Source organism: Phyllobates terribilis, unplaced genomic scaffold, assembly GCF_046119375.1.
Source record: "Phyllobates terribilis strain yellow unplaced genomic scaffold, ASM4611937v1 Scaffold_5__5_contigs__length_657084704, whole genome shotgun sequence".
Lineage (NCBI taxonomy): Eukaryota > Metazoa > Chordata > Amphibia > Anura > Dendrobatidae > Phyllobates > Phyllobates terribilis.
Genome location: NW_027362765.1, coordinates 200617097 through 200643644, shown reverse-complemented (window position 1 = coordinate 200643644; position 26548 = coordinate 200617097). Strand labels below are relative to the sequence as shown.

The 26548-nt window shown below is 42.5% G+C and overlaps 1 protein-coding gene across 2 annotated transcripts in view; it reads left to right on the top strand.

Moving 5' to 3' along the window:
* Positions 1–26548, top strand: part of LOC141272710 (rho GTPase-activating protein 39-like) — an 83257-nt gene that overhangs the window by 34682 nt on the left and 22027 nt on the right. The window contains exons 3-5 of one of the 2 annotated variants that reach the window (XM_073683701.1): positions 7911–9156; positions 14713–15265; positions 18905–18997. In XM_073683701.1, the coding sequence (XP_073539802.1) occupies positions 7911–9156; positions 14713–15265; positions 18905–18997 (1892 nt within the window). The remainder of the gene's footprint in view (positions 1–7910; positions 9157–14712; positions 15266–18904; positions 18998–26548) is intronic. The other variant, XM_073683702.1, reaches the window with a different exon arrangement.

Genomic DNA, 26548 nt, shown 5'->3' with positions numbered 1-26548 from the left:
CAGCTTAGGTTTCAGTACATTGCTGCTAGTGGATGTGGCCAGGAGAAATCCGGAAAGGATGTTATAAACTTTATGGATTTTTATATGCTAGTTACCTGTTGTCTGTCTGAGCAATGAGGTGTACATGCAATAAATACTGTGCAAAATAATCTATAATTAAGAATGTTTCATCACATTTGGGAGTTTTGCTGGAGAAAGTACCAAAGATAGATCCACGGAAGTCCGTTTTAGTGTTTCTGTGGAGTCTGTGTTTCAGAGAGAGCTATCCCTAGCCTTTACTACGACCATTTTACAGCACCAAAGTTTGGGTCCCCATTGACTTCTTTGGGGTTTGGGTTCAATTTCAGGTAGAGTTCTGATGCCGGAACCGAACTTTGGACAAATATTCGGTGCAACTGGTGCATTTGTATAGTGAGCCAGTATGTAAAAGCAGCTTCTATTGTCTATTGCATTGCATGTATTATTAGCTGATAAATGATTTAGAAAAGACTTAAAACACTGCTGTGGATTCTGTTGTGGATCTGCAACTAAATATGCATGTATAATATGTGGATTATGTTGCAGATTTGCTGCGTATTTTGTCCTATGCATTGTAACTAGTGAAATCCATAGTGAAGACCTGCAGAAAGAACTGACATGCTCCAGATTTTAAGATCTGTAAATACCTATGTAAGGCCAACATGAAATGGCACTTCCAGAAAATCATATATAAACAAAAAAAATACAGATCTATTTCCACGCAGACAATAGCCACACGTGTGGATGAGATTTCTGTTATCTCATCTACTTTGCTGCTACTGTCATCTGCTGCAGATTTTCCACCTGTAAATCAGGAAGCAAAATCTTAAGCAAGTCTGTAACTTGTGAAAATGCCCATACTAGAAGATTGTTAAAGGGTTTGTCTAGGTTTGGAATGAAAGTCTGCAGTCACTCTATGTAACTACCGACTTTTGAATCTTCACAGCGTGCACACCGCACACTGTCGCGATTCTCCTGTACTGGTGGCAGGTGCAAGCGGTCACGTGATCACAAGTATGAGATATGAATACTTCTGGACACATTCCAACTAGATGTGCGTGGCCTCACTCAGTACAAGTTAACTGAGCAAGGCCAAGCAAGTCTAGTCGGCACACATGTATGCAAATCACATAATTCCAGTCACGTGACTGCTTGCTCTCGCTGCTGGCACTGCAGAATCCTGACAGCATGTGGTGCGCGCGATGTGAGGATTCAAAAGTCTGCAGTCACATAGAATGACTGCACTCTGTAGTGCTATGCTTAGCACATAATTTGGCCAATTCCTGCATGTTAAGCAGCCAACGACAAGGCGACCTTCAGTGCTGGGAACCTATACTAATGTGAATCCTCACCTAGGCTGAAGCCTACATTTATATGGGTAGGTAGGAACCTGCTGTAATTAAAACTGCCACAGGCTGATGGGTGGAGAGCTTGGTAGAGCCTATATAACATATTTTTCGGACTATAAGATGCACCGTACCATAAGACGCACCTAGGTTTTAGAGGAGGAAAATAGGGAAAAAAATATTTAAGCAAAAAATGTGGTCATGATGCCCTGTTATAGGGAAGGGAGTCTGCTGCTGACACTAGTATTGGGGTAATGTCCCCCAATTCTGTTAATATCCTCCATCCTGGTATGTATGGCCCCTCCTTCCTGGTATACGTGGCCCCCATCCCATCTTGGTATACGTGGCCATCATCCCCATTCTGGAATGCATGGCACCCCTTGAGCTCCCATCCTGGTATGCATGGCACCCCTTGATCACCCATCCTGATATGCTTGGCACCCCTTGAGCCCCCATCCTGGTATGCTTGGCACCCCTTGAGCCCCCATCCTGGTATGCATGGCACCCCTTGAGCCCCCATCCTGGTATGCATGGCACCCCTTGAGCCCCCATCCTGGTATGCATGGCACCCCTTGAGCCCCCATCCTGGTATGCATGGCACCCCTTGAGCCCCCATCCTGGTATGCATGGCACCCCTTGAGCCCCCATCCTGGTATCCATGGCGCCCCTTGATCAATTACCGCACAAATCGGGATACGAGCATACGCGCTGACGTGGCCATAGACTATAATGGTGCCGACAGAGTGAACTTGTGCTCTGTCATGCATACTGGAGTTGGACACTCAGACTTACTAGACTACTTCTGGGTGTCTGTCTCCAGTAGGCGTACGCGCCCGAAAATGATGCACGACAGATTTCCTCACCCGGAGCAGACAAGTCTCTCACATACATGTACAGTGAGAGACCTGTCAATCATTTGGACCAGCATGGGGAAAAGCCAGCGGGAGGCAGCTATGGACTAGTCAGGTCTTTCCCTACAGTCTTTCCCTAAAATTGGTGTAAAACACTTGGAAAAGTCACAAATTTTGTGCGCAACACGAGATTGTGCAAAAATGTTTTAACTTTTGGCATTTTCATGCCAGCATCTGTCATTTCTGCTAAAATTGGTAGAGCTAGGGAGGAGACACGGCAGGACAGGCGTGGCTATGCCTGTCAAATTAATCAAAAATGGCGGCATTTCTTGCTCCAGAATGTTACTCCAGTCCCTGACTGGAATAACATTTCTGGCAAGGCTCACAGATGCACCACTCGTACAGATGTGCAGCCAGGCTCTGATTCAATCTGCGTGTGGTGTGGACAACATATATCAAGTGACAGGTTCCTTTTAAGTTTTCATGGCTAATTTTTGGCAAACCATTAGATGTTTTTAAGTAAAACAATTGTAACAATGTTTGTGGTGGCCATTGTATAAATAGGGGTTTAATCATAATCTGGCAATAATTACCATTAGTGAGCCCCTGAATAACATATACTGCACACTCAAAATAAAATAGCATTTTGTATATAAAGTATCTTCCTTTTTGAACTTGGTACTAATATCAATGGCTGTTTTCTGTGTGTATTACCGGCATTGAATTGATCTGCCATTTTCACCGCGATATTAAAGCTATTCCATCGATGTATAGGAGCAGAATAGCTATGCTTAGTACCAGTTGTGTGTATAATACGGACTAGAGAATTTTTTATTATTATTATTATATTATACTTTGCTTATATAGCACTCCATATTCCACAGCACTTTACATACATTATCATCTATGTCCCCATTGGGGCTCACAATCTACATTCCCTATCAGTATGTCTTTGGAGTGTGGGAGGAAACCGGAGAACCCGGAGGAAACCCACCAAACCCAGGGAGAACATTCAAACTCCTTGGAGATGTTATCCTTTTTGGGATTTGAACCCAGGACCCCAGTGCTGCAGGGCTGCAGTGCTAACCACTGAGCCACCGTGACTTTGAAGATCATTGTCTACGTAGGGTCTTATGTCTCTTACATAATTTGCCCTGAATGAAGTGCTTTATGTATTTCACAGCTGTCTGACAAGTGGATCAAATCTCTAATCTCTATATAATTCACAGGTTTTAGTAAAGTCCATGTATCCTGTATTTCACATAACTCTTCTCCGTCAATATCCATTGGTGAAGTTGCTGTAAGGTTACATTGCGTTCCAGTAACGAGTTTGTTTTCTTAACTATAAAAAGGGTGGCACTAATTTTTTTTTAAGTTAAGGCTCTATTTCCTGAAAGCAGAACATAATAAAACATGTAATTAAAGGCTGACAATGACAGGAAGAGCTATCCTGGGGAGCAGGCGGTGGGGAAAATCAGACCAGAGAGCTGCGGCTAGCCTATTTTAAACACCAGGGAGTGAGAGTGAGCCTGAGAGGAGTGTTGAAAATAGAGTTTATAAAATGAGCAAAGACATCTTTGCTGAATTCATACTAACCTTCAATTTACAAGAAAAAGCAAGGTGTGCGACAGACAACCTGGAGCTTTACTCAAGGTAATAGTGCAGAGACAGGCAACTTTCCAAGGTTAGTATTAAACTCCACTGATGGGTTTTACTACAAGCTTGGCATGGGCATCACACTGTACTCAGATCATGTCCGTGTTAGAACCCTCCTGTTTGTTTTTTCCATCTTGTATTTTGCGGTCATGTGACCATCTGCCTTTATATTCCAGTTCCGCCCTTTTGGTTGTGCTGGACTTCAGTGTTTGACTGTTGCTCTAGCCAGTTGCTTCGGTGCCTATCTGTCAGTTTCTTGGTCCTTCTGGGACCTCTAGTACCTTTTTGTCAGTTTATCTTTTTGTGTTCTGCAACAACTTCTCTGTTTAGGAGGTGTCCCTTTTTTGTCCCAGTCCTTAGTTTTTTTAGGGACCCCTCCCCTTATGTTATAGGTCTTCGTTCAGACTAGCCGAGGACTAAGGCGGGTCTGTTCGCAAGGAACAGGCAGACCGCTACATCGTAGGGATTCAGCTTAGTCTTACTGTAGGGACAGTTTTCCCCTATCTTTCCTTAGTACTTGTTGCAGATCATAACAGTCCGGACTTGTACACCTTTTGAAAACTTGTTCAGACACATTTAGAAAAAAAATTATTTTGTGGACATTTTCTTGCTGGTAAAAAAAATACTTGAGTTTTGCAAGTGTTTACACATTTGCATCAAATTAGGACTCACCCCCTAAGGTGAAAATGGCAGGAAAATAATATAATGGCACCAAATAATATAAGGGAATTGATCTGTCCGCAATTCCCTGAACGTCTTGGTTGAAGGGAAAGCAGTGAAGAAGGAAATGCAGTGTTAAGAGTTGTGGTCCCTTAATTTTTTGGATCTGTGGGAATTTCAAGCTATAACTCCTCTTATAAAGTGATGGCATACTGCTATAATATCCACTATGCCATAAGAAAACCACTTGTAAAAAACTCCCAAATTAGCTCAACCTCTTCTTTATCTTTCAAAATCGATGATGGAGAGTAGCCATAAACCTTGTTTTCTGGATTGTTGGTTGTCTCAATAGTTGTACCCCCATGGATAAGAATGGCATAACTCCTCAATTTCACAATATCTAAGTGTAAGAGTGGCTTTGTGGTTCCTAATTTCTCTATATTTTTTGGCTTCCCAGTTACAAAAGATTGCATTGCTCTTCCTCTTTTATGTATAGCACTGGATGTTCTGATTTTTCAGGCTGTACCAAATTTTTGGTTCCAGAGGCTCCTTATTTATTTATATTACTGACTTGTATAGCGCCATTAATTCCACAGCGCTTTACAAATATTCTCATCGCTGTCTCCATTGGGGCTCACAATCTAGATTCCCTATCAGTATGTCTTTGGAGTGTGGGAGGAAACCGGAGAACCCGGAGAAAACCCACGCAAACACTGGGAGAACATACAAACTCCTTGCATATGTTGACTTTGATGGTCTTCTTTATATGTTTTGATCCTGTTCACATACAGGGCTACTTTGGAAGGAAATGCTGGCCTATATAAAATCTAGACTGGATTATTCATTGCCACTCAATCCCATTGTATATCTAATTGAGAAATTCTCGGATATAGTTAAACATTTTATTTTGGAAGAGGTTATTTCTCATTTGTTATTTTTGACGAGGGTGATTATATTCAGGAATTGGATATCCTCTAAAACATTTTAGCCTCAAGCATGGCATCAGATCATAATTCCAAAAAGGTTGGATCAGTGGACCAAGAACAAATATATTTCATAGAATTTCTTCTATAGATTGTGTCAGACCAACAAATAGTATATGATGATCCTCCGGCTGTGAATAGTTCACTATTCCTCCTCCCAAAGGAGTGAATATGATACAGATCTAGCGACATAGATCACTGGAGATCCTTTTTGTTGAAACCAGGCACAACTTACAACATTTGTGTATTTTTGCTTTGCTGTACATTAGATAAAACAGGGTGCGTATAGAAAGTGTCCTCCTTTTTTGTCTGGAAAATGTGAGGAGAACATGATGACTGAATGAAAACTAGAGGTCATCGGCTTCACTTACCGACCACAGCAGGCCTGCTAATCTCTCTAATGCTTTTCTGAAGGGGACAACAATGGGCACTTTCTTTCTGAAATGATTCACAGATGAAGTAAAGCTTGGTTAATACAGTCTATTTTCTGATAAATGCAGTACGTTGGTGAAAAACTGATTTGGATGGAGGAGGAGCTGATGGATTATAAACATTCACTCTGTTCCTCAATTCCATCTTAGTCTCTTTTTTTGTTTTCTTATGTAATTTCTCTCCTTCTCCACTCCTTTTCCTGCTTGGGTTACCTTCTGCTGCTATGTGGCCCTCTCGTGATCCGATTAATGTTTTCTTAGCTGTTTGTCTTTTCTTTCTTCTTTAGCTCTTTGTCGACTACTTGCCTGTATCATTACCATCTTACATTATTTTGCTTGCTCCTCCTTTACTGAAAATTGCAAGATAATTGTGAATGAGAATTGGTGTAAACAGGCTGCCGATCATTTGATGAATGAGCAAAACTCTCATTCATCGGATGAAATGATGTATTGCGCAGCACAAAGATCATAGTTTTCAACAGTGTTAACAGGACTCACACTGCCGAGAACCATGGCAGCCTATCTGAGCTATCTAGAATAAATCGCTCAGTGCACATTGCTTTGGTCTGCTAGTATAAACCACCAATCGTGCCATGGTCGGTTTGCGTAAATGAACTTTAAGTGAATGTGTTGTTAGGAAATCTAAGGGGTCTCTCTGTCTATGAATCTAAAGGTCCAACACTCCTCAACGTATGAGCAAAATTGTTCGTCAGAACATACCGATAGGGAATTTAGATTGTGAGCCCCAATGGGGACAGAGATGATAATGTCTGTAAAGTGCTGTGGAATTAATGGCGCTATATAAGTGAGTAAAATAAATAAATAAAATGAGGACAGAACAAAAAAAAATGATTAACGAGTACCAGTCATCTTGTATATAGTTAATAATCACTCGTTAGGGGGCTAAAGTCATGTCTGTCTAAATGGACCATAGAGGCCTAAGCTTCGGTGAGGGCATTGACCAATCACTGTTACAAAGCAGCAGGGAAGACTGGCAGGGGCGGCGGCGTAGGTATAGGACGTTTTGTAGATAGTGTCACGTTTTGCATTGGGACCCAGGTACACCTCGGGGGAAGTTGGACAGTAGTTGAATCCATAATGAGCATTCATAATTAGACATAAAGATGCACAAGTGAAATTTATTGTGAGTTATACTGGGGCCATAATGCCTGGTGCACAATGAATATTTACTATTCCTGAATAAATTATATAATTGAATCATATCATATCATGATTGGTACAAACACCGGAGGTTATTTCATAATAATGTAGCCTGTTTTATGAACTACCGTACTTTCAGCTACCAGTGTTGTCACCCCCTCTGTTTCCCTTATTGTCAATGGTATTAACAGAAATTTATCATAACAAAAGCGTGATTGTCGGCCTTAAAGCCAGCGCCATTTATCAGGCTACTATTTCCTGTTGTCCACATTAGGGTGGTTCCACCCAGCTCAGCTTCTGCCAGGCAATTGTGTGAGAATTGAGTTGGGAACAGTACAAGAATCCCATTGTTGTCATAATCTGACAGCGGATACACAGAGGCCGAGTGTGAAGGACTCCTTCAGAGCTGTTCTGACATCAGAAGTCTCTCCATAGCTTTCCTGATTTCACCAGTTCAGTGACCCTCATGTCTCCTGTGGTTTTACGATGGAACAGAGTATAATCTTTGTGTTATGAATGATATATATAGATATGAACTGTATCACTTTGTTACTTATATTCCCTTGTAAAGTTTGCTCCTTTAACTATAGAAAATCTGATTGCTGAGTATTGTATTACAAGCTGTAATATGTTTTATAGGTCTTTTATTTTGTGATTTAGTTAAATGCCTAATGTTTGTAAAAACGTATCAGAATAACTTGAGGGAGAATCGTGTATTATCATCATTTAACCATTAACATTTAAATGATGGAATTAGATTTCCCTTTCATTTTCTTAATTCTGTGTTTTTGCCTATTTTTTCAGGTGGCAACCTGTTCCTGGAACTAAGGCAGCCATGCTAGTGAAAGTGAATAGTTTAAGACAAGTACCAGTATCTCCACCCTGTACACCTCTTCAAAGTAGCAACCCAAAAAATTCTTTAGGCCGAGCTTCTGGATATGCTCATGTTCTGCCAACTTCTGTGCAAGCAAAACCTGGAATTGATACAAAACAATCAATGCAAGTAAAGAAAACAGACAATGGTGGATTCTGTCTTGTCTTGACTAATGGGGCCACTTGTCAAACTCCACAGAGGACTCCTACTGGGACACTACAGCCTTCCTCCCCCAGGTATGGCTCCCCACCACCTATATATGATGAGCCGTCTTTAGAATCTCCAATTTATGATGAGCCTCCTGCAGAGATGGACTTTGAGAGTATGACTGTACAGTCGCTTTCACCGCCTTTGTCCCCAAGTAATAGTCTTCAGAACCATTCACAGACTCCCAAACTTCTGCCCTACCCAGGTCATCCAAATAAACACAAGAGGAACCCTTCTGCTACAGAATACAGCCCAGCCGGCAGGGAGTATATAAAGCACATGGTCAATGTTGATCAATCCTCTAAACAGACTATTTCTCCTACTGGATCTCTTGATGCCCATCCTAAACAGCAGCCTGGTCCAATGGCCTTAAAAGATAGCTTTAAACATTCTTGGAGAGTCTTGGAAGCTAATGTTCTCAAGAACATGGAGGCTCACCATAACAGGCAAAACAGTCTTCCCCAAGACTACCCAACGGTGGTAAGCCAACAGGACTCCGGTTATTCCACAGGCCCCTCTCCTAGCTTGAGAAAAAGGAAAGGTAGAAGACAAGGCACAGCTCAGGCAAGGCCTGGTTCAGTCGGCAGCAGCAGTGAACTCAATGCACTAAATGATAAACTAATTGCAGAAATGAGGTCAGTAGTCTGCAGAACGACTCCAGTAAGGGGCAGTAAGACTAGCCTGGACACGGACATGATAGAAAACATTGCCCCAGACAATAACAAGGTGCGTTTTCAGACTGACTCCTTAAAAAACTGCATGGGCAGAGGGTCAAGGGATGACCTCACATCAAGCAGTAGGTCTTTGTATAGACTTGGATCTGAAGTGAGAGATTGTAAAGGAGAAACAAATACTCAGCCAGAAGTGGTACGACAGAAACGGACCTATGAGAAGATGGACTTTGTGGAGAAGAAAGTCACAAGCCAGATAAGTTTACTCTCAACTGAATCCACAAGGACGGTATCACAGGTATTTTATTTTACTTAATACATAAATACTTGAGCAATTAAGAAAATACAAAAAAGAACAAAAAAATATGAAGCACCTCCTTCACTCATTTGACTTGGTATACATATTTTATATCCTCTATCATGGGATTCTGTCTTGGTAAAGATTGCTTGAGGTTACAGGCCTGAAGCATTTGTTGTAAACTACCAGGTTTTGGTGACACTTCATATTCTGATCAGTTTTGTCATGGAGATCTTGTAAGAGTTCCTAAAAATCAAGTGCTTAGATGATCCCATATACCCACATAATTGCTAGTATTCAAGTCAGATAAGGTATTGGTAATATTGTATTTGCTCTATTGAATCTACACAAGGTCTCCATGAGAACAGTAATCAGAAGGAGGTATTGGGTGTACAATATTTTTAACACTACACACTTAACCTACTGCAGAACCTCTTTTTGAAAGAGCAGAGATGTGTACTGCCAGTCTTAATATACCCCCTACAGTACCAGCTAGAGGCTTTTCCCCTTTTTACACCGTGCACCAGCCACAGAGTGCTTGCAGATGCTAACCAACATGTACTTAGGTCATAATATTTAAGACTAAAGCCCCCCCATACACATTGGATAGCTATCTTTCCAGGAGAACTCATATGAGAGAGTCACTGCCAGACTCCTCTGGCGGTGGCTTTACATCCAGAAAAGAAAAGAATTGGCCATTGGAAATCGAACACCATTATATAAATCTAATAGGCTCAACCGAGAAAATACCCAATAATAGGTATAAAATAAGGTCTAGTGATACATAATTGAGGGTATGCTGTAATAGACTAAATAAAGGGGTAAACCAACAAAGTAAACAGAAAGAAAACATGGTTGCCACCCGCTTTTTATTTTCATTTTTGGACAAGTTCTCTAAAGGTCACAAAAAACAGAGGTTTGGAATACCATACTAGATCATATACATTAGAAGTGATACTTGTCTACAACCTACAATACTGATAGGAACACATTAGTAGCATTTACCAGTAGAAAGGGCACTCTTGACATTTGGTAGTGCGCAGAGGTAGGATGTTGATCCTAAGCATAGCGTTGTCAGCACTTGTCTTGCACACTACTCCACATAGCACGAGGCCATAACCAAGGTCCAGATGGACTAAATATTTACGTTGGACATCTTCTTGATACATGGATAGGTTGCAATGAATATAGGTCAGCATATGACACTCAAGTTATTCCGAGTGCTGACGTTTTCTGTGCATAATCTCAATAATTTGTACCAAATCTTCCAACTTCATAAAAACAATCAAAAATGCATTTTTTTTAAGAAGACTGGATGAAAGTACCTTATTGTCTCACAGATTGTCCAGAAACTTGTGGATAGGTGCCAACCTTGTTGGACATGAGCATGGATGGACGTATAAATCGGAACGCAGTGCATGGACTGGCTGGCGGCTCTCCCGACCCGGGTGTGACAGCTTCATGTATTTCTATGCAGCTGTGACGTTCTGGTTGTGATGGCCGCTGGCCAGTCCGTGCCCTGCATTCAGATCTGGTTCCAATTTATACGTCCAACTGACTAATCCCTTACTGTCAGTCATAGAGTGTGGTTGGTGGTATAACATGCAGTTTCATAGTCTGAGTGGCTGAACTTGTTTCATGGAGCAGTTGTCTTTAGGTGTGGTCATTAACTTTCCATACCCGGAGGGACATGCCACATATTTCAAGGTAAAACATTATTGGATTTCACGATTTGTTAAAGTCACCGTCAGATTTGGCTCTACCGGATGTGCAAGTTAAGCCGGTTATCAGTGGCTAGCTTGTAGCTGAAATCAGAATTTATGTGCAATGTTGATGTCACATACAAAACTACGCAGGATTTTAAGTGTCAGATAATAAAAAAAAATGTTAACAGTATTGTTTAATATTTTTTTTCCTAATTAGGCATCATTCACACATCAGTATTTTTGATCAGTATTTCATCAGTATTTGTAATCCAAAACCAGGAGTGTCTACAAAACACTGAACAGGTGTCAATCTTTCAATTATAGTTTTTTCTTCAAACACTGAATAAAAATGCTGACCAAATATTCATGTGTGAATGAGGCCTTAGACACACGTTCTGTATGTGAACAAATTTCAAATCAAACAGCAAACTGGAATCTTAAAAATGATACTCCTTCAACGATTATAACGATTAATGCACATTGTGTGAGCTACAGTCATGATAAGCTGGAGTTCAGAGTGACCTTCCGCATGGCTTCCAGTCCCTGGGCTGTGTGCCGCACTTCCGTAGTCAGGCTCCCTGTCCTGCCTCACGGCCAGCATTTACTTCTTATCACGTCTTGTTATGACATTATAGTCCTTGATTCGTATTGTCATCTAAAAAGTCATCATCCACCTTGTGGCGACTTATCCCTCCTGTCACTTTGGCTGATAAAATAAATCCTGTATTACCATTTGTTTAGACAACCCTGGTATTTTATGTCACTATATATTAGACATCCCGTATGTTAAAACAGATTTTACATGTCTCACTTATTAATATTTTACACAATCTTGCAGATTTCACTCTAATCACTGCACCTCATAATAGGCTGCATTTCATTATCATCACAGATTAGGATTAAAATGAACAATAACATTATATTGGTAGCAAAGGATCCACCATTCACAATAGGTGATGGTCACAGATCACCTCCTCCCCCTCTCTGCACAGATAACAGAGCATGCCTAAAAATCTGTCCCATATTAGGCGACAAGATATTTTTTTCGGGGACTGCAATGTGGCTGTTGTTTTTTTGGTTTATTGAAAACCTATTAGTTTAAGAGAAGTGGAGGTCAGACACTTGGGTCCCCTGCCAACAAAGTGATTGAATGGGTTCTTCAGTATTACTGTGTCTGGTACTGTACCTCCGTACAATTCATGGGAGTGAGCTGCGGTACTCGACACCGCCACTAGAAGATGGACAGCACCCTGAAGGAAACGTGACACTCAGCTGATCGGGGGGTGACTGAAGTCAGTCCCCTTAGCATAGAGGCCATCATAGTCCTAGAAAATTATTTTAAGGCCTCCTTTGAACATACTTTTTTGATTGTAAAAATAAACAACATTTTTTTTTTCACTATTGCGTTTTCAACAAGCTCTTTTGAGACCTTTTCCGTTCTTCATAACATGAGCTGATAGTTGGAGAATGATTGTTAACAGGAACTCTCCCAATTATCTGCCAGTGTGAACATGTCAAAAATTCCCCGATGCAAGAGCAAAATGCTTATCATGAGTTGATTTGATTTTTCTGCACGTCTAAAATTCATGGTTGCCATTAGATAATTGCCCGTGTGATGTGCTGCCAATAACATGAACTGGGTATGGCCACAGAACCATCGTATTAGGGCCTTTTCACACAGCTTTCTTCCCCACGATCAGTGGTCTCATTGGGGCTTACATCCGAACCCCCCCCCCCCTGCAAAAGGGTATTCGGGCGTATGTGCCGATGGGGCCATAGACTATAACGGTGTCGACAGTGAAAGTAATTTTCGGACATATACACCTACTGAAAGCGGAAACACAGACGTAGTAGACTGCGTCTGAGTATCCGCCTCCAATAGGCGTATATGTCCGAAAATGATGTATGTCAGTGCGCACGTTTACTCTTTCTGCACCATTCTAGTCAATGGCCCCATCAGCGCATGGAACAAAGCATAGTATGAAAACACCATTAGTGATTGTTCTGTTCCCATTACCGCAAGTTCGCCTGCCTAAACAGGCCAGTAAATGAGCAGCGAATGACTTGAATATAGTTGATGGCGCTTGGTACTGACCTGACATCAACCCGTGTAAATGGGCCAAGAAATTATAGCATGATGCTTTTTTGGGAAAAAGAAACACTGTTTAAAGAAAAAAAAAATGTGATAAAAGGACACCAAAATGCCACAAGAAACACTTGACAATGAATGCCTTTAAAGTTTTTCTATATGTAAGGCCTCTATCACATGTCAGTGTTTCCAGTACGTGTGATGCCAGTTTTCACACGTACTGGAGACACTTACACATGTAGACTCATTCAAATGAATGGGTCTGCGCACATGTCAGTGGGTTTCCATGGACCGTATGTCTGTGGGCAAAACACGCTGACATGTCAGTTTTTTTTCACGCTGCACGGTCTGCAAAATGTCTCACACTGATGACACACGGATGACATCCGTGTGTCATCCGTGTGACATGTACCAGAGCCTGGGAATCAGCAGTACAGTTAGCGCTGTTCCCAGGGTCCAAGTGCTAGAGTAATCTCTCATCATTGTCCCCTGCTTGCTCTGCGATCAGCGCCAGCAAGGGACAAAGTTGAGAGTTATATTCTGCCCCCGCTGTGTCCAGCAAGTGTAAAAATAAGAATAAAATAAACACATTAAACTCTCCTTCACACCTAATTCCCTAAAGCCATTGTCCCCTATAAAAAAAAAATAAAGTAAAAAACAACCTTAATACTCACCTTTCCGACATACTGTCCCACGCTGTAATCCATCTGACCGACAATTCTGCATCAGTGTCTGCGGTGGCTTCAAGCGACCGACAGCATGCGCTAAGGAGCCGAGGAGAATGACCCCTGACCTGTGCTGAGCTCATTGAGTGACAGGACACCGCTCACTGAGCTCAGCGCAGGTCAGCGGCCCACTCGCTGTAGTGAGTCATTTACCTTTGCTCCTCAGCGTATGCGGTTGCTTTAAGCCGAATTGTCAGTCAGATGGATTACAGTGTGGGACAGTATATCGGACAGATGAGTATAATGTGTTTTTTATTTTATTCTTATTTTAACATTTGCTGGACACAGCGGGGGCAGAATACAACTTTCAACTTTGTTCCCTGGTGGTGCTGATCGCAGCGCAAGCAGAGGACAATGATGAGAGCTGCCTTCAGCACCCGGCGCTTGGAACAGTGCTAACTGTACCGCTGGTTCCTAGGCTCGGATACGTGTGATGCTGATACGGTTCACGGTTGCCAAACGTATGCCACACAGGTGCACACGGACATCTCTGGTACTGGTTTTTCTAGTACTGGAAATATTAGGACTTGAGAAACAGGCCTATCAGTGTTTTGGTTGTGACTCCACTCTAAAATAGGCAAATACTCCCTAAGTTCCAATGTTTGGTCCTCTGGTCCTATACCTAATGGGTCAAATCCACAAAGAACTGATGTTAGTTATTTATCAGTGCTTAATTTACTGTACTAAAAAGTGCACATTGACTTTTTTATATTTTACAATAACACTTACATGCGATAGAGTCGAGCAGTGCTGAATAATTAAAATCAATCTGTTCAGCCACTCGGATGTGAGCAGCTTGCTGGAAATGCGTCCTCTATTCCTAGATTCATATAGAACATCAACAGTTTGTGTTTTGTTTTATTCACATTTCCCCTCTGATCTTATTCAATCCTTTGGTGAAAACCTCCTGACGAGTACCTGGCTTTATTTATATTATTAGTATCTGTACAAAGTTAAGGTAGAAAATATTGAGTTTTTTTTCATCATATGAAGAAAATGTGCATTCATTATCTAAGCTAGTTTATTCTAATTGCAGAGTGGGACTCTGGAGGGGAATCCTACACATGAAGGTCGAGGGCCGACAACCTTTGGACCTGGGTACCAGTTTCCTTACACTACTCTGAAGAAACCACTTTCCCAAACCAGCATGGCGGACTGGGCTTCAAAGAACCTCAATATGCACACACAGGGAATTTTCCGCCGGAGAATCTCAATCTCCAATATGTTATCATGGAATGGTGGGTCCATCAAGAAACCCATGTTGATCACTAGCAATCGAGTCATCAAGAAGGAGGCCTGTGAAATGTTCAAGCTGGTTCAGGTTTACATGGGAGACCGTCAGGGCCGGACAGACAGGAATCAGGTGGCTTTGGTGTTGGTAACCAAATGTTGGACGGTGCAGGGTTTGCGGGATGAACTGTACATGCAACTCGTGAGACAGACCACCAACAATATGACTTACAGAAGCCTGTCCTTAGGATGGGAACTTATTGCCATAAGTTTGGGGTTTTTCTCTCCATCTCCAAAGTTTCAGTCGTACTTGGAAGGTTACATCTACAGACATCTGGAAGAAGCCAGTGATCAAAACAGTAAGTATTCATCTTTTCACTTTATCTATTGCTTTTGCTCTTAATTTCTTTGGAGATATAAGGTTATATTACATATTACATGCACTGAATATGGGAAAGAATGTGTCCATAGATAAAATCTATGTTATAGTTGGACATGTGTCATAGGTAGAGCCGGTTCTCTGCAGGGGGAGGAGTGCTGGAATGTGTAGCTTGATAAGTAATGGATTCTTCAATTGTAGATTACACCCATGGTAATAAAGATTGACTTCCACTGTGATCTTTTGCTTTTGGAAATGAGGATTTGCCTTGTAAGAGCGTACATGACCACCATACTATCGACGATAAGCAGAGGTATCACTTCTTGTATCACTTGAAAGATCCTGAGCCTCAATGCAAAATCTGTACCAGGGCCCCCCACCTGCTATGTGCTTTGTATGACTAGGCACCGAGCCCTGGTGTGAGTGATCCCTCTGCACCCACTATAGTTCCACCACTATGAGATGTTATGGTCCCACAGGTAAATATTACAGAGGGAGACAATTGACTTCATATTCTGCTACCAGCCTACAATTAGGTGGCATTTCCCCTCGGTAATGTGAGTGCTGGCAAGACCAAGAGACAAGAATACTCAAATAGTCTCTTATATTTTTAACCAGAGTAATTATTCTGTAACTTTGTATCCAGAACAAACATGAGCGTTAACAATCCCGGAGGTCGGAGCTCTATTTCCAACAACGACCTTTGTTCACCACTCATCGAGCTATAGATGGATAGATCTAAAGAGAAATATTAAAAACAAGTGTGAAACCCATGAAGGAAGGTGTTGGGATTGACTAACTAATTGAGCCAAAGGGGCTTTAAATTAGTACAATTAAATAACCTAAAAGGTTTTTTTTATACTACTTTTATATTGTAGACCAATCCTTAAAATAGGTCATCAATATCAGATCAGTAGTACAGTGTCCATTTTAGGACATGATCAGATATCAAAATCAAACATCAGAATGATGTCAGTTTGAGCCTAAATACCCTGTCTGAGAACTGATTCTGACGAGTGATTCTGACGAGTGATTCTGTTGATCGGGTGACTCTCTAATGTATGTGGAGGCCTCCTGACACTGCCCTGATTGGTCTGGGTAGAGCAGGATCGGCACTTTGGAATTCCGACGGCGATTCCTTTAGTTCTCTGCGCTGATAAACTGCTGTCAAAGGAGTCTCCTAGAGATCACAGGAGTGCTCGGCCGAATGCTCCTCTATATGGGGGAATCCAGGACGATAGCTGACAGCTTTCTAATGTGTATTGGGTCCCTTAGCTACAACAGAATGTAGAGTTGCATTGTTTACATGTAGAAAATCAAGAATCCGATGAGGGTCCCATACTCACATTTGCTGTAGGTGGCCATACACGTGAGATGTCACATTGGGGAGGAAAGAAGGGTCATGTATTTGAATTTCAGCATGCACAATCCTTTTGTTAGGAGAAAAGCCGTCCTCTGAGCATTCATCTATATGGGGGATCGGTTGACAGCCATCTAAGGTGAATGCCTACCGTAAAAATGTCATCATATTACTTTGTCGATGTACAAAATGTTCTGTTGATAATGGAAATGAAAAATAAACTTTTCTCCATTTCATCACTAATTTGTATGAGGATTTTACAGAATTTATTCTGTTTTGGTAACTGAAGGGTGCACAGACTTTTGCATGATCGATAAGCAATTTAACACTTTGTGTAACATAAGTTTTGGGAAATAAAACTACCCGCCTGTGCCTGCAAGTGATTAGTCTCTGCTATTGTAAATCTTTGCTGTGAAGTTTTAGCATGACGTCTTGTCTTGTGGATTTAAGAGGTCATTGTGTCATATGTCTTTTATTGTGTGTATGATAACTTGTCCTTGCTTGCCAGCACTAAGCTTGGATGAGAAGGTAAGGATAACAGAAATCTTTCTCATGTACCTTTAGGTGATAGGATTGAAAAAAATGTTTTCCCTGACTTAGATTATCACCTGGACATATTTCATTCATATTAAATACATAACAGTTAGTGGACACCTGACGGCTCAGTTTACACTTGCGTTTATAATTAGTTTATAGGAACAGAAATACTGAACTCCTACAAGAAAAGGATCTGAAAAAGATCAACTCCTTTGACTGTGATGGGGTCTGATTAGTTTTCCCATTAAAATGTCCATCATTTTAAACTAAATAAATAGTGCAGCCTTTCCTTCTTCTAAAAATGACAGAATTCGTGATAGGAACCAAACCTTATACCAATTGGATAAGGGCTTGTCCAGATAACATAATTACTGGATAATGAAAATTATGTCTTTGTAAATAACCTTAATTTGTGTTTAATTTCCTCACCATTTTTAAGAACTTTTCCATCTGAAAATGGAAATGATTTCATTCCAAGACTGAAACCATGTCCTAAACTAGTCCTTCTATCACATAGCTGTAGGGTGGTACATGTATCAGTGTGATGCCCGGGTGTCACTATTGGTTATAGTCAATGCCAAAAGTTGTAAAAATTGCCTTAAAGGGGTATTCCCATCTCCAAGATCCTATCCCAATATGTAGTAGGTGTAATAATAATAATAATAACATTAGCAAATATCTCCAATTAGAAATGTAGTATAGTTTTTCTGATTCACTATGTCTCTTTCCTCATGTGCAGGCATTGCAGGACCTTAGGTATCCATGGTTATGTCCACTGATAAAGTGATAAAGTGACAGTTGGCGAGTTGCTAGTGGTTGTAACCATGGATACCTCGGGTCCTGCAATGCCTGCACATAAGGAAAGAAACATAGCGAATCAAAAGAACTATACTACATTTCTAATTGGAGGTATTTGCTAAGGTTATTAATATTATACCTACTACATATTAAAAATACTTAATTCAAAGAAAGATTGTATTATCTGTAATGACCCAAATTATGAAATGATCATGCTAATATTATCCACTCGCTCGGTGAAAACATTGCCAGATTTGCTGTTATTTGCTTATTCCCACTCCCAAAAAGGAATAAAAAGTCCTAGTTAACACTAAATAACATCAATGAAAATGCATCCCGCAAAAAAAGCCCAGACAGCACCGTTGACAGAAAAGTGTCTTCAAAACATTAATTTAATGTGCAATAATACATAAAAACACAAAAAGAAGTAAAACTTTAAAAAAAACTATAAGAATTTGATTTCACTGTAATTGTAGTTACCTGCAAAATAAGTTAACCTGTCACTTATTCAGCACAATGAATGCTGTAAAAATAGAACCCATAAAATAGTAAAAATAAATTAATAATTATAATGGTTATTTATTTTTGAAGACTAGGGCCTAAACAAAAGATTTGGCCAGGCCTGGAGTAAGAGTCAGTAACCCTTTGGGGATAGCTAACATGTAAGCATTACGGGAGGGCACACTATTTTGCTTTAGTTTGTTCCTGATTCACTATGGGATAAATCTGCTCCTTGCTGCACATTTGTCAGGGTCGTGTCACCGGTAACATCTGTAGTTTGGGACAGGCGGATGCAGGAGGCATTGTCATCCTGTGCAGCCCTAATCTTCTGCTAGGTACCTGTCACTTGATTAATAGTCAGGTTTAGGGCTCATGTTTCAGTGATCTTGGTTCAGCAGCTAAACTGATGATTTCTGCTTGCAGTTCATCAACGGATTCAGGAAGCTCAGGAACTAAAGTCTAAGAAAACCTCAAAATCCCGGAAAAAGAGGAAGCAAAATGTGGATGAGGAGGAAGGTAAATGCTAATGTCCTGGGGGATGTAATCTGTGCCTGCTCTGTGTATGACTAGTATGTGTTGTGCTCCAGAAGAGGACGTCTATCCGTTGTATTGTCTGTGTAGTTTTCTGATATTGGTACTAACTTGTAACTGCATGAGTTTGATCTACACAACATACACTTAAAGTTTGATTTTTAACTAATGTTCATGGACGGACACATAAAGTCTGCTATTGATTTGTGCTACCCAATAATTCAATTATGAAATGACATCTTCATTAGAAATGAAGTGGACTCTCAATCATACTTCTGATCACATGTTCTTTTCCTCATATCATTGTACCGTGCCGCGGGGCGGTAGTCGTGGGCGAGGTACTCATATCTTGCTCAACGGCACATTACATGAAGGTGGGGGTCCTGTTTGGGTGTGTGGACTTGTGCTATGGGGGTGCTACGCCTTTGCAGGCGTCATGATATTGATGACTTCGGCTGGCCAAAACCAAATGTTAAACAGTTCAATGAGGGAGACCACCAGTCAAAAATAATTTTTTTACTACATGATATCTTGGTGGGGGTTATATACCGTAGGTAGCAGGTACACTACTTTATAAACTTTTCCTTTCTAATACAGAGCATTTTTCACACACAGTCCCAATTCCTTCCTCTGTACTTGCTTGTTGTCTATCTTCACTATTCCGCCCTACATCAACATCACCCAGTTCAATACTACAATCCAGTTAGCAAGAGACCTATTCCCAACGTTGTTTCCGTGTCTTCACGGAAAATGGCTGGAGCACTCTCATCATTTTGGCCCATTACCTCTCTGAGTTGTAAACTCGGGGCCATTCTACTAAGAGTTCTCTCCTGGGACCTGTCTCCAATTAACCCCTCTGTTCTACTTTCCTCTTTACTTCGGTTCACGCTAACCACCGTGCTGGTCTCTCCTCACTTCAGGACACCCCCGTCTTGCGCCACTGCTACAGTCTATACCTTAGGTCTACTTCAGGCACAACCTAAGCCCTATCTGACGTCCTGACAGGAAACTGTCTCTGTCCCTTCATGTTAGCCCCTCCCACTCTGGGCTAGTCCCAACCATTAACTCTAACTCTCCCTAGCATTTTTCCAGACCTGCCTAAAACTTTTGAAAGTACTTGTATATTCATATTGACATAAGGGTCACAAGGGTATCTATTATTACAAACACTCTGAATAATCCTTTTTGCCTTGGGCTCTGTTCACACTGACATTATGGCTCTATGATGGTTCCTTTATAATCCATTATACTGATCACTTTTTTTTCCATATTGGCATGATGTGTCTGTCAGGGTCCTTTTTTTCGTGAACAGAATGCTACCTTATTCTGGGGACATAAAGCAATTTGAGCCTAATAGAAAAGAATAGAGGTGTACCTACAGTATATAGTTCTGTGTGGCCGTTTGGTGTGGTGTATACTTACAGTTTGGAGACAAACAAGGAACAGGAAGGTGCAAGAGTTAGTGCTGCTTTTTTGTTATGTGACACTAGCCTTCTTGTTTTATATTTCCTCGTCCATTGTGAATAATACCTTCCTTAGGAATCGAGGTCACCCCCATCCAAATACAGAAGTTCAGCAAAAGTAAAGTTAAAAAGCAAGGCTCCATATATATCCCAAAGAGATTAAAGGGAATCACCAGGTTTTTACTGCGGGATGCATCACTTACTGGGCTGCTTGCTGTAGTTTTGATACAATCACTGTTTTATCAGAAGGAGATTATCATGAAAGGAGTAGTAAACCTCTTGCCATGTAGTCCTCCATATTTATGAGTTCTGTATAACCCCGCCCCCACCACTGATTGACAGCTTTCTGCCTATGCACAGTGTACATATAAAGCTGCCAATCAGAAGTGTGGATGGGGCTATACACTGTGTGCTCAATTATTAGACTAGTATTTTGACTATTTTATGCAAATTTATGCAGTAGACTGCACCTGGGTGTCCATCTCCAGTAGGCGTACACGCCCAAACATTATGCGTGACACAGCGCACGTTCACTCTGTCGGCACAATTATAGCCTATGGGCCTGTCAGTGCATACGCCTGAATCCCATTTTGCAGAGGGTTCGGACGTAAGCCCCAACGGGACCAACGAACGAGTGCCAAAACGCAGTGTGAAAGCACAGGGTAATGTAAGCAAACAGTAAGTACACATCATGTTTAATAAGTGTGTAGGTGACCTAAATAAGATATGTGTTGGATCTTGTAATATTTCAGCAATCTTGACATAAGGATTCCTGAGTTTAGGATTAGACAAGCTCTGGACTTGAAGAACTGGCCTGCACATTTCTGTTGCCCTCATTTATTGTTGTCGTATGAGTTATGCATAGATGCTGTAGGTAAATGATGGGTGTGTAGTAAAATTCCTTTGGTATTTTTTGTGCTTGTTCGGCTCTATGATTAAATTACACGCAACTAAAACATGTGAGATAATGACTGACTACAGTCCTACATATCCTACATTTCTGCAACTTTGTTCTGTAATTGTACTAAACTTCATTCTACAAAGGCCTACACCAGTGACTTATATCATGTCCTACATGTAAATAGGTTAATAACCACATTTCATGGAAGGAAACTAAACTAAACCTAGGAGTAAACAAGTTAAAAAAAAAAAAAACAGGAACCGTGGATTAGCTGTCAGTCTGCAGGACTTCAGCAATTTTCTTTAAAAAAAAAAAGACAGCTATAATGTCTGTCTTGTGAAGTCTGCTTTGCAGCCACAGTTTTTAATTTACCAGAACCCTGCCCTTTCCCCAAAATTCTTGTATTACACACACAGGCCCTGGAGGAATAAGACTGTCCAAAGAATGTAGTTCTACCTTTTACACCAAACTAATGCAAAATATTATAATGTCATTTTTAATGCTAAACAATTGGTCAGCTTTCCTGAAAATGACTGCTTCCTTTAAGAAAATAAACATATATATATATAGCTAGCTAGCTCTGGCTGTAGAATGTGTTTTAATCAATTTAATCAATCAATAAAGCCAAGTACATAATGTTTGGACATAATCTCCCTGCTTTGACACTTTGTCCATCTGTCATCGAGCTTTCGTATTCTCTCATTAAAAAATATTTTAGGCTGAGCTATGAGTCACAAATGCACCGCTGTCTTCACCTCTTCATCAGACATGGATCTTCATCCTCGTAGGACTTTTTTCATAGGACAATGATTTGATAGTATGATGGGGCAAGATCATGACTATAGGAAGGATGCTTTAACGACTTAGTAATCAGCTGTGCACATGGACAGTGTACAGCTCCTTCTTCATGGCTGACACTTGTGCTAACTTTCTTGTACTTCTTAGTCCTTTAATACACACTTCTTTTCATTCAAAAGACTTTCTCCATACCAGGGCCGGCTCCAGGTTTTCGGGAGTCCTCTGCGAAAGAGTCTCAGTGGCCCATTTAATACATACCACCATTCATGATGCACAGATACGGCGGAGAAATATAGGTATAGTACACAGAGCCCAGCCTGCCCCTCATCCTTCACATATGCAAACATGCAATGCACGCACACACAGTAGGCAGACATGTACGCACACACAGTAGGCAGACATGTACGCACACACAGTAGGCAGACATGCACGCACGCACAGTAGGCAGACATGCACGCACGCACAGTAGGCAGACATGCACGCACGCACAGTAGGCAGACATGCACGCACGCACAGTAGGCAGACATGCACGCACGCACAGTAGGCAGACATGCACGCACGCACAGTAGGCAGACATGCACGCACGCACAGTAGGCAGACATGCACGCACGCACAGTAGGCAGACATGCACGCACGCACAGTAGGCAGACATGCACGCACGCACAGTAGGCAGACATGCACGCACGCACAGTAGGCAGACATGCACGCACGCACAGTAGGCAGACATGCACGCACGCACAGTAGGCAGACATGCACGCACGCACAGTAGGCAGACATGCACGCACGCACAGTAGGCAGACATGCACGCACGCACAGTAGGCAGACATGCACGCACGCACAGTAGGCAGACATGCACGCACGCACAGTAGGCAGACATGCACGCGCACACACAGTAGGCAGACATGCACGCGCACACACAGTAGGCAGACATGCACGCGCACACACAGTAGGCAGACATGCACGCGCACACAGTAGGCAGACATGCACGCGCACACACAGTAGGCAGACATGTGTGGCGCCCCTGCGGGTTCAGTCGCCACAGAGGTACTGCATCTCACCCAGAGGTGTGGTGCCCCACTCTCAGGTAAGGATGGAGTACTGCCCGGGACCCACCCACTTGCATCCATTACTCTCCACTTCAGAGGGCAGGGCGAGATTGCTCCTAAGAGAGAGCACAGTCCCTCGCCCTAGCTGGAGGGTGGAACCATGTAGTGGGTGCGGGTGGAGGAAGAACAGGGGAGCACTTCAGTAGGAGTATATAAAGAGGGAACCATCTTGAGAGAGAAAGAGTCCAGTCAGAGAGTTCAGTGAGGAGAGTGTGGGAGCAGGAGCTCTGTAGGAGCTCTGCTCAGAGGAGAGGAGCGGGCCTAAGTTGAGAGGCCCAGGAGGACTGACAGGAAGAGGAAGAGAGCAGAGGAAGGCTCCAGAACAGAGGGGATCCCAGGGGCACGGGAAGTGCGGATGCCACCCGTGCGCCCAAATCTGCTGGAACGTGGAGGGATCAGGCCGCAAAGGGGACCGGCCCCTAACTCTTGGAGAACTACAAGGATCAGCTAGAAACCGGAGGCTTCTGTACTTTCAGGGTGCAGTTGCTCACAGCCGCAACTATATCGCCGAAAAGGTAGCCATATAGGATTCAGGGGACTGCAGGCTGCCCGCCATATCTGAGGTTACCGGCTTGGGACACTGATTGTGAGGCGCAGGGCAGGAGGGTGAGAGCCAGCGCAGGAAGACGACCGAGGAAGGAACGTAGAATGGGGTCCCGTTTAAGTACTCCTGAAATACTTGAGAGCTGCTGAACCCCTTTCTTGGTGAACGCAGGACAACGTGGGTGGTTATAATCTGGCAGTTGTAACCTGGAGCAGTGTGATAACTGTGAGTAAAACCTTGAAGACTGTGTCCTAGAATTATTTCTGCGCCATCACCAGCCCTGCACTACACTGCACCAGCAACATCTACCTCATTAATCATCACAGCACCGCCCTGGACCTTAGTTCTACCTGTGGAGAGCTGAACCAACTCTGCTGCATCACCAACAGCTCCAGAGGACCTGCACCGCAGCGGAGGCTCCATATAGCCGCATACCACAGGTGGCGTCACGAACATTAAACTATAAAAACTATAATCCACTTTCAATAATCCCCCTTTTATTGACCGCCCTGGGTCATGGACAGGGCCACCGCCACTGTGACATACTCCAGCATCGACCGGTCCGGCACAGAGTAGCCCACGGCCCAGGGGGCGCGTCACATGCACATGCCCACACAGCACGCAGACATGCACACGCCCACACGGTACACAGACATGCACACACACGGTATGCAGACATGCACACACACACACTGTACGCAGACATGCACACACACACACGGTACGCAGACATGCACACACACTGTACGCAGACATGCGCACACACACACACACTGTACGCAGACATGCACACACACACACGGTACGCAGACATGCACACACACACACGGTACGCAGACATGCACACACACACACGGTACGCAGACATGCACACACACACACGGTACGCAGACATGCACACACACGGTACGCAGACATGCACACACACGGTACGCAGACATGCACACACATACGGTATGCAAACATGCGCATACGGCACGAAGACATGCGCACACAGCACGCAGACATGCACACACAAACATACAGTACACAGACATGCACAGACACACGGTGCGCAGACATGCACGCACATGGTACACAGATGTGCACACATACAATACGCAGAAACACACATACACAGATACGTACACATATTTGAACACATTCTTAAAAACACATATAAAATGAACATAAATATATATACACAGTCATACACACTGACATACACAGACATTCACATCATACATGCGCATACACACAGATTAGAAATATTTTTAATATGGGGATTGAGGAAGCTGGCAACAAGCCTCGTTCACCTGCCCCTGACCTGTGTCCTCTCCAACTCCTCAGGCATGTTGCTGTGCAGGGCCGCCGGCGTGTGCCTGATGGCCATCACAGACATGGCCAAGGACCATTGGGGGGGGGCCCACTCGCTGTCGGGGCCGCTTCCCCGGCATCTGTGCAGGGACGCCGGCGTGTGTCTGATTGCCATCACAGACATGACCCTGGACCATTGGGGAGCCCACTCGCTGTTGGGGCCGCTTCCCTGGCATCTGTGCAGGACCGCCGGCAATGCTTCATTGCGTCACCTCACCAGACATGGCGACGCGCAGTGCGCTGTGTCTGCTAGTAATGACGCTGCAGGGGCGACACAAGCAAAATTAAAGGAGCAGTGTCGTCCCTGCCTTGTCATTACTGGCAGACATCCGCAAAGTGAACTGCGCACGGCCATGTCTGGTGAAGAGCCGGCAATCAAGCAGCGCTGGCTGTCCTGCACAGATGCCGGAGAAGCGGCTCCGATAGCGAGTGGGCCCCTCTGATTGTCCAGGGCCCTGGCACTTGCCCGGGTGCTGACGCCGGCCCTGCTCCATACTGTGCACAAAGTCTTTGATAAATATCGGCACCAGACATATCCTCAAACCACAAAAAAATAATCGCTGCACGATCCTCTTCTTTTGTGCAAATCACAAGCAGGGCAGCCATTGTTTCTCACAGTGCCGTCACAAATGAACTGATGTAATGAGTTCAAACATGCACAGCAGTGACTGGAGAGACAGCGACCTCGTGAGGGCTGATAAGCCGGTGTGGCCAACAGAAGTTTTAATATAAAATATTTGACTCACCCTTGTGTATGTGTGTGTATATATATATATATATATATATATATATATATATATATATATATATATATATATATATATATATATATATATATATATATATATATATGTATGTGTATATATATATATATATATATATATACACAATATACACACACACATAGTATCATGTATGTATGTTTCTTTTTTTTTACTCCATTTGTCATTAATTGAAAAATTGCCCTTACTCCTTATTTAATCTTCTACAACTACTGTAATTGTAAATTATTATAGAAGCAGTAACTAGCTCCAGACGCTGACAGTTGTTTTTTTTATATTTATTCCATTAACCCTACTATTACACAAGATACAATATTTCCTCCTTTGTCACGCTCTTTGCTATATCTTTATTTTCCCTCATCATTAAGTCAGATTACGAATACTACATTCTTTCTGTCCGGAGTATAATATACCCTAGAAAAATGTGTGGATTTCTTGAAGTGGTTCCGTGTTACTAGAGTTGCCATGGTCGCCTTTGAAGCTGTATTTATGGTTGCCACAAACATTATCCGTTAAAGGCAAATATTCCTTGCAGTTTCTGTCTCCCTCGGACGATCGTGTTGAGGTGGTTGGTAACAGAGCCGTG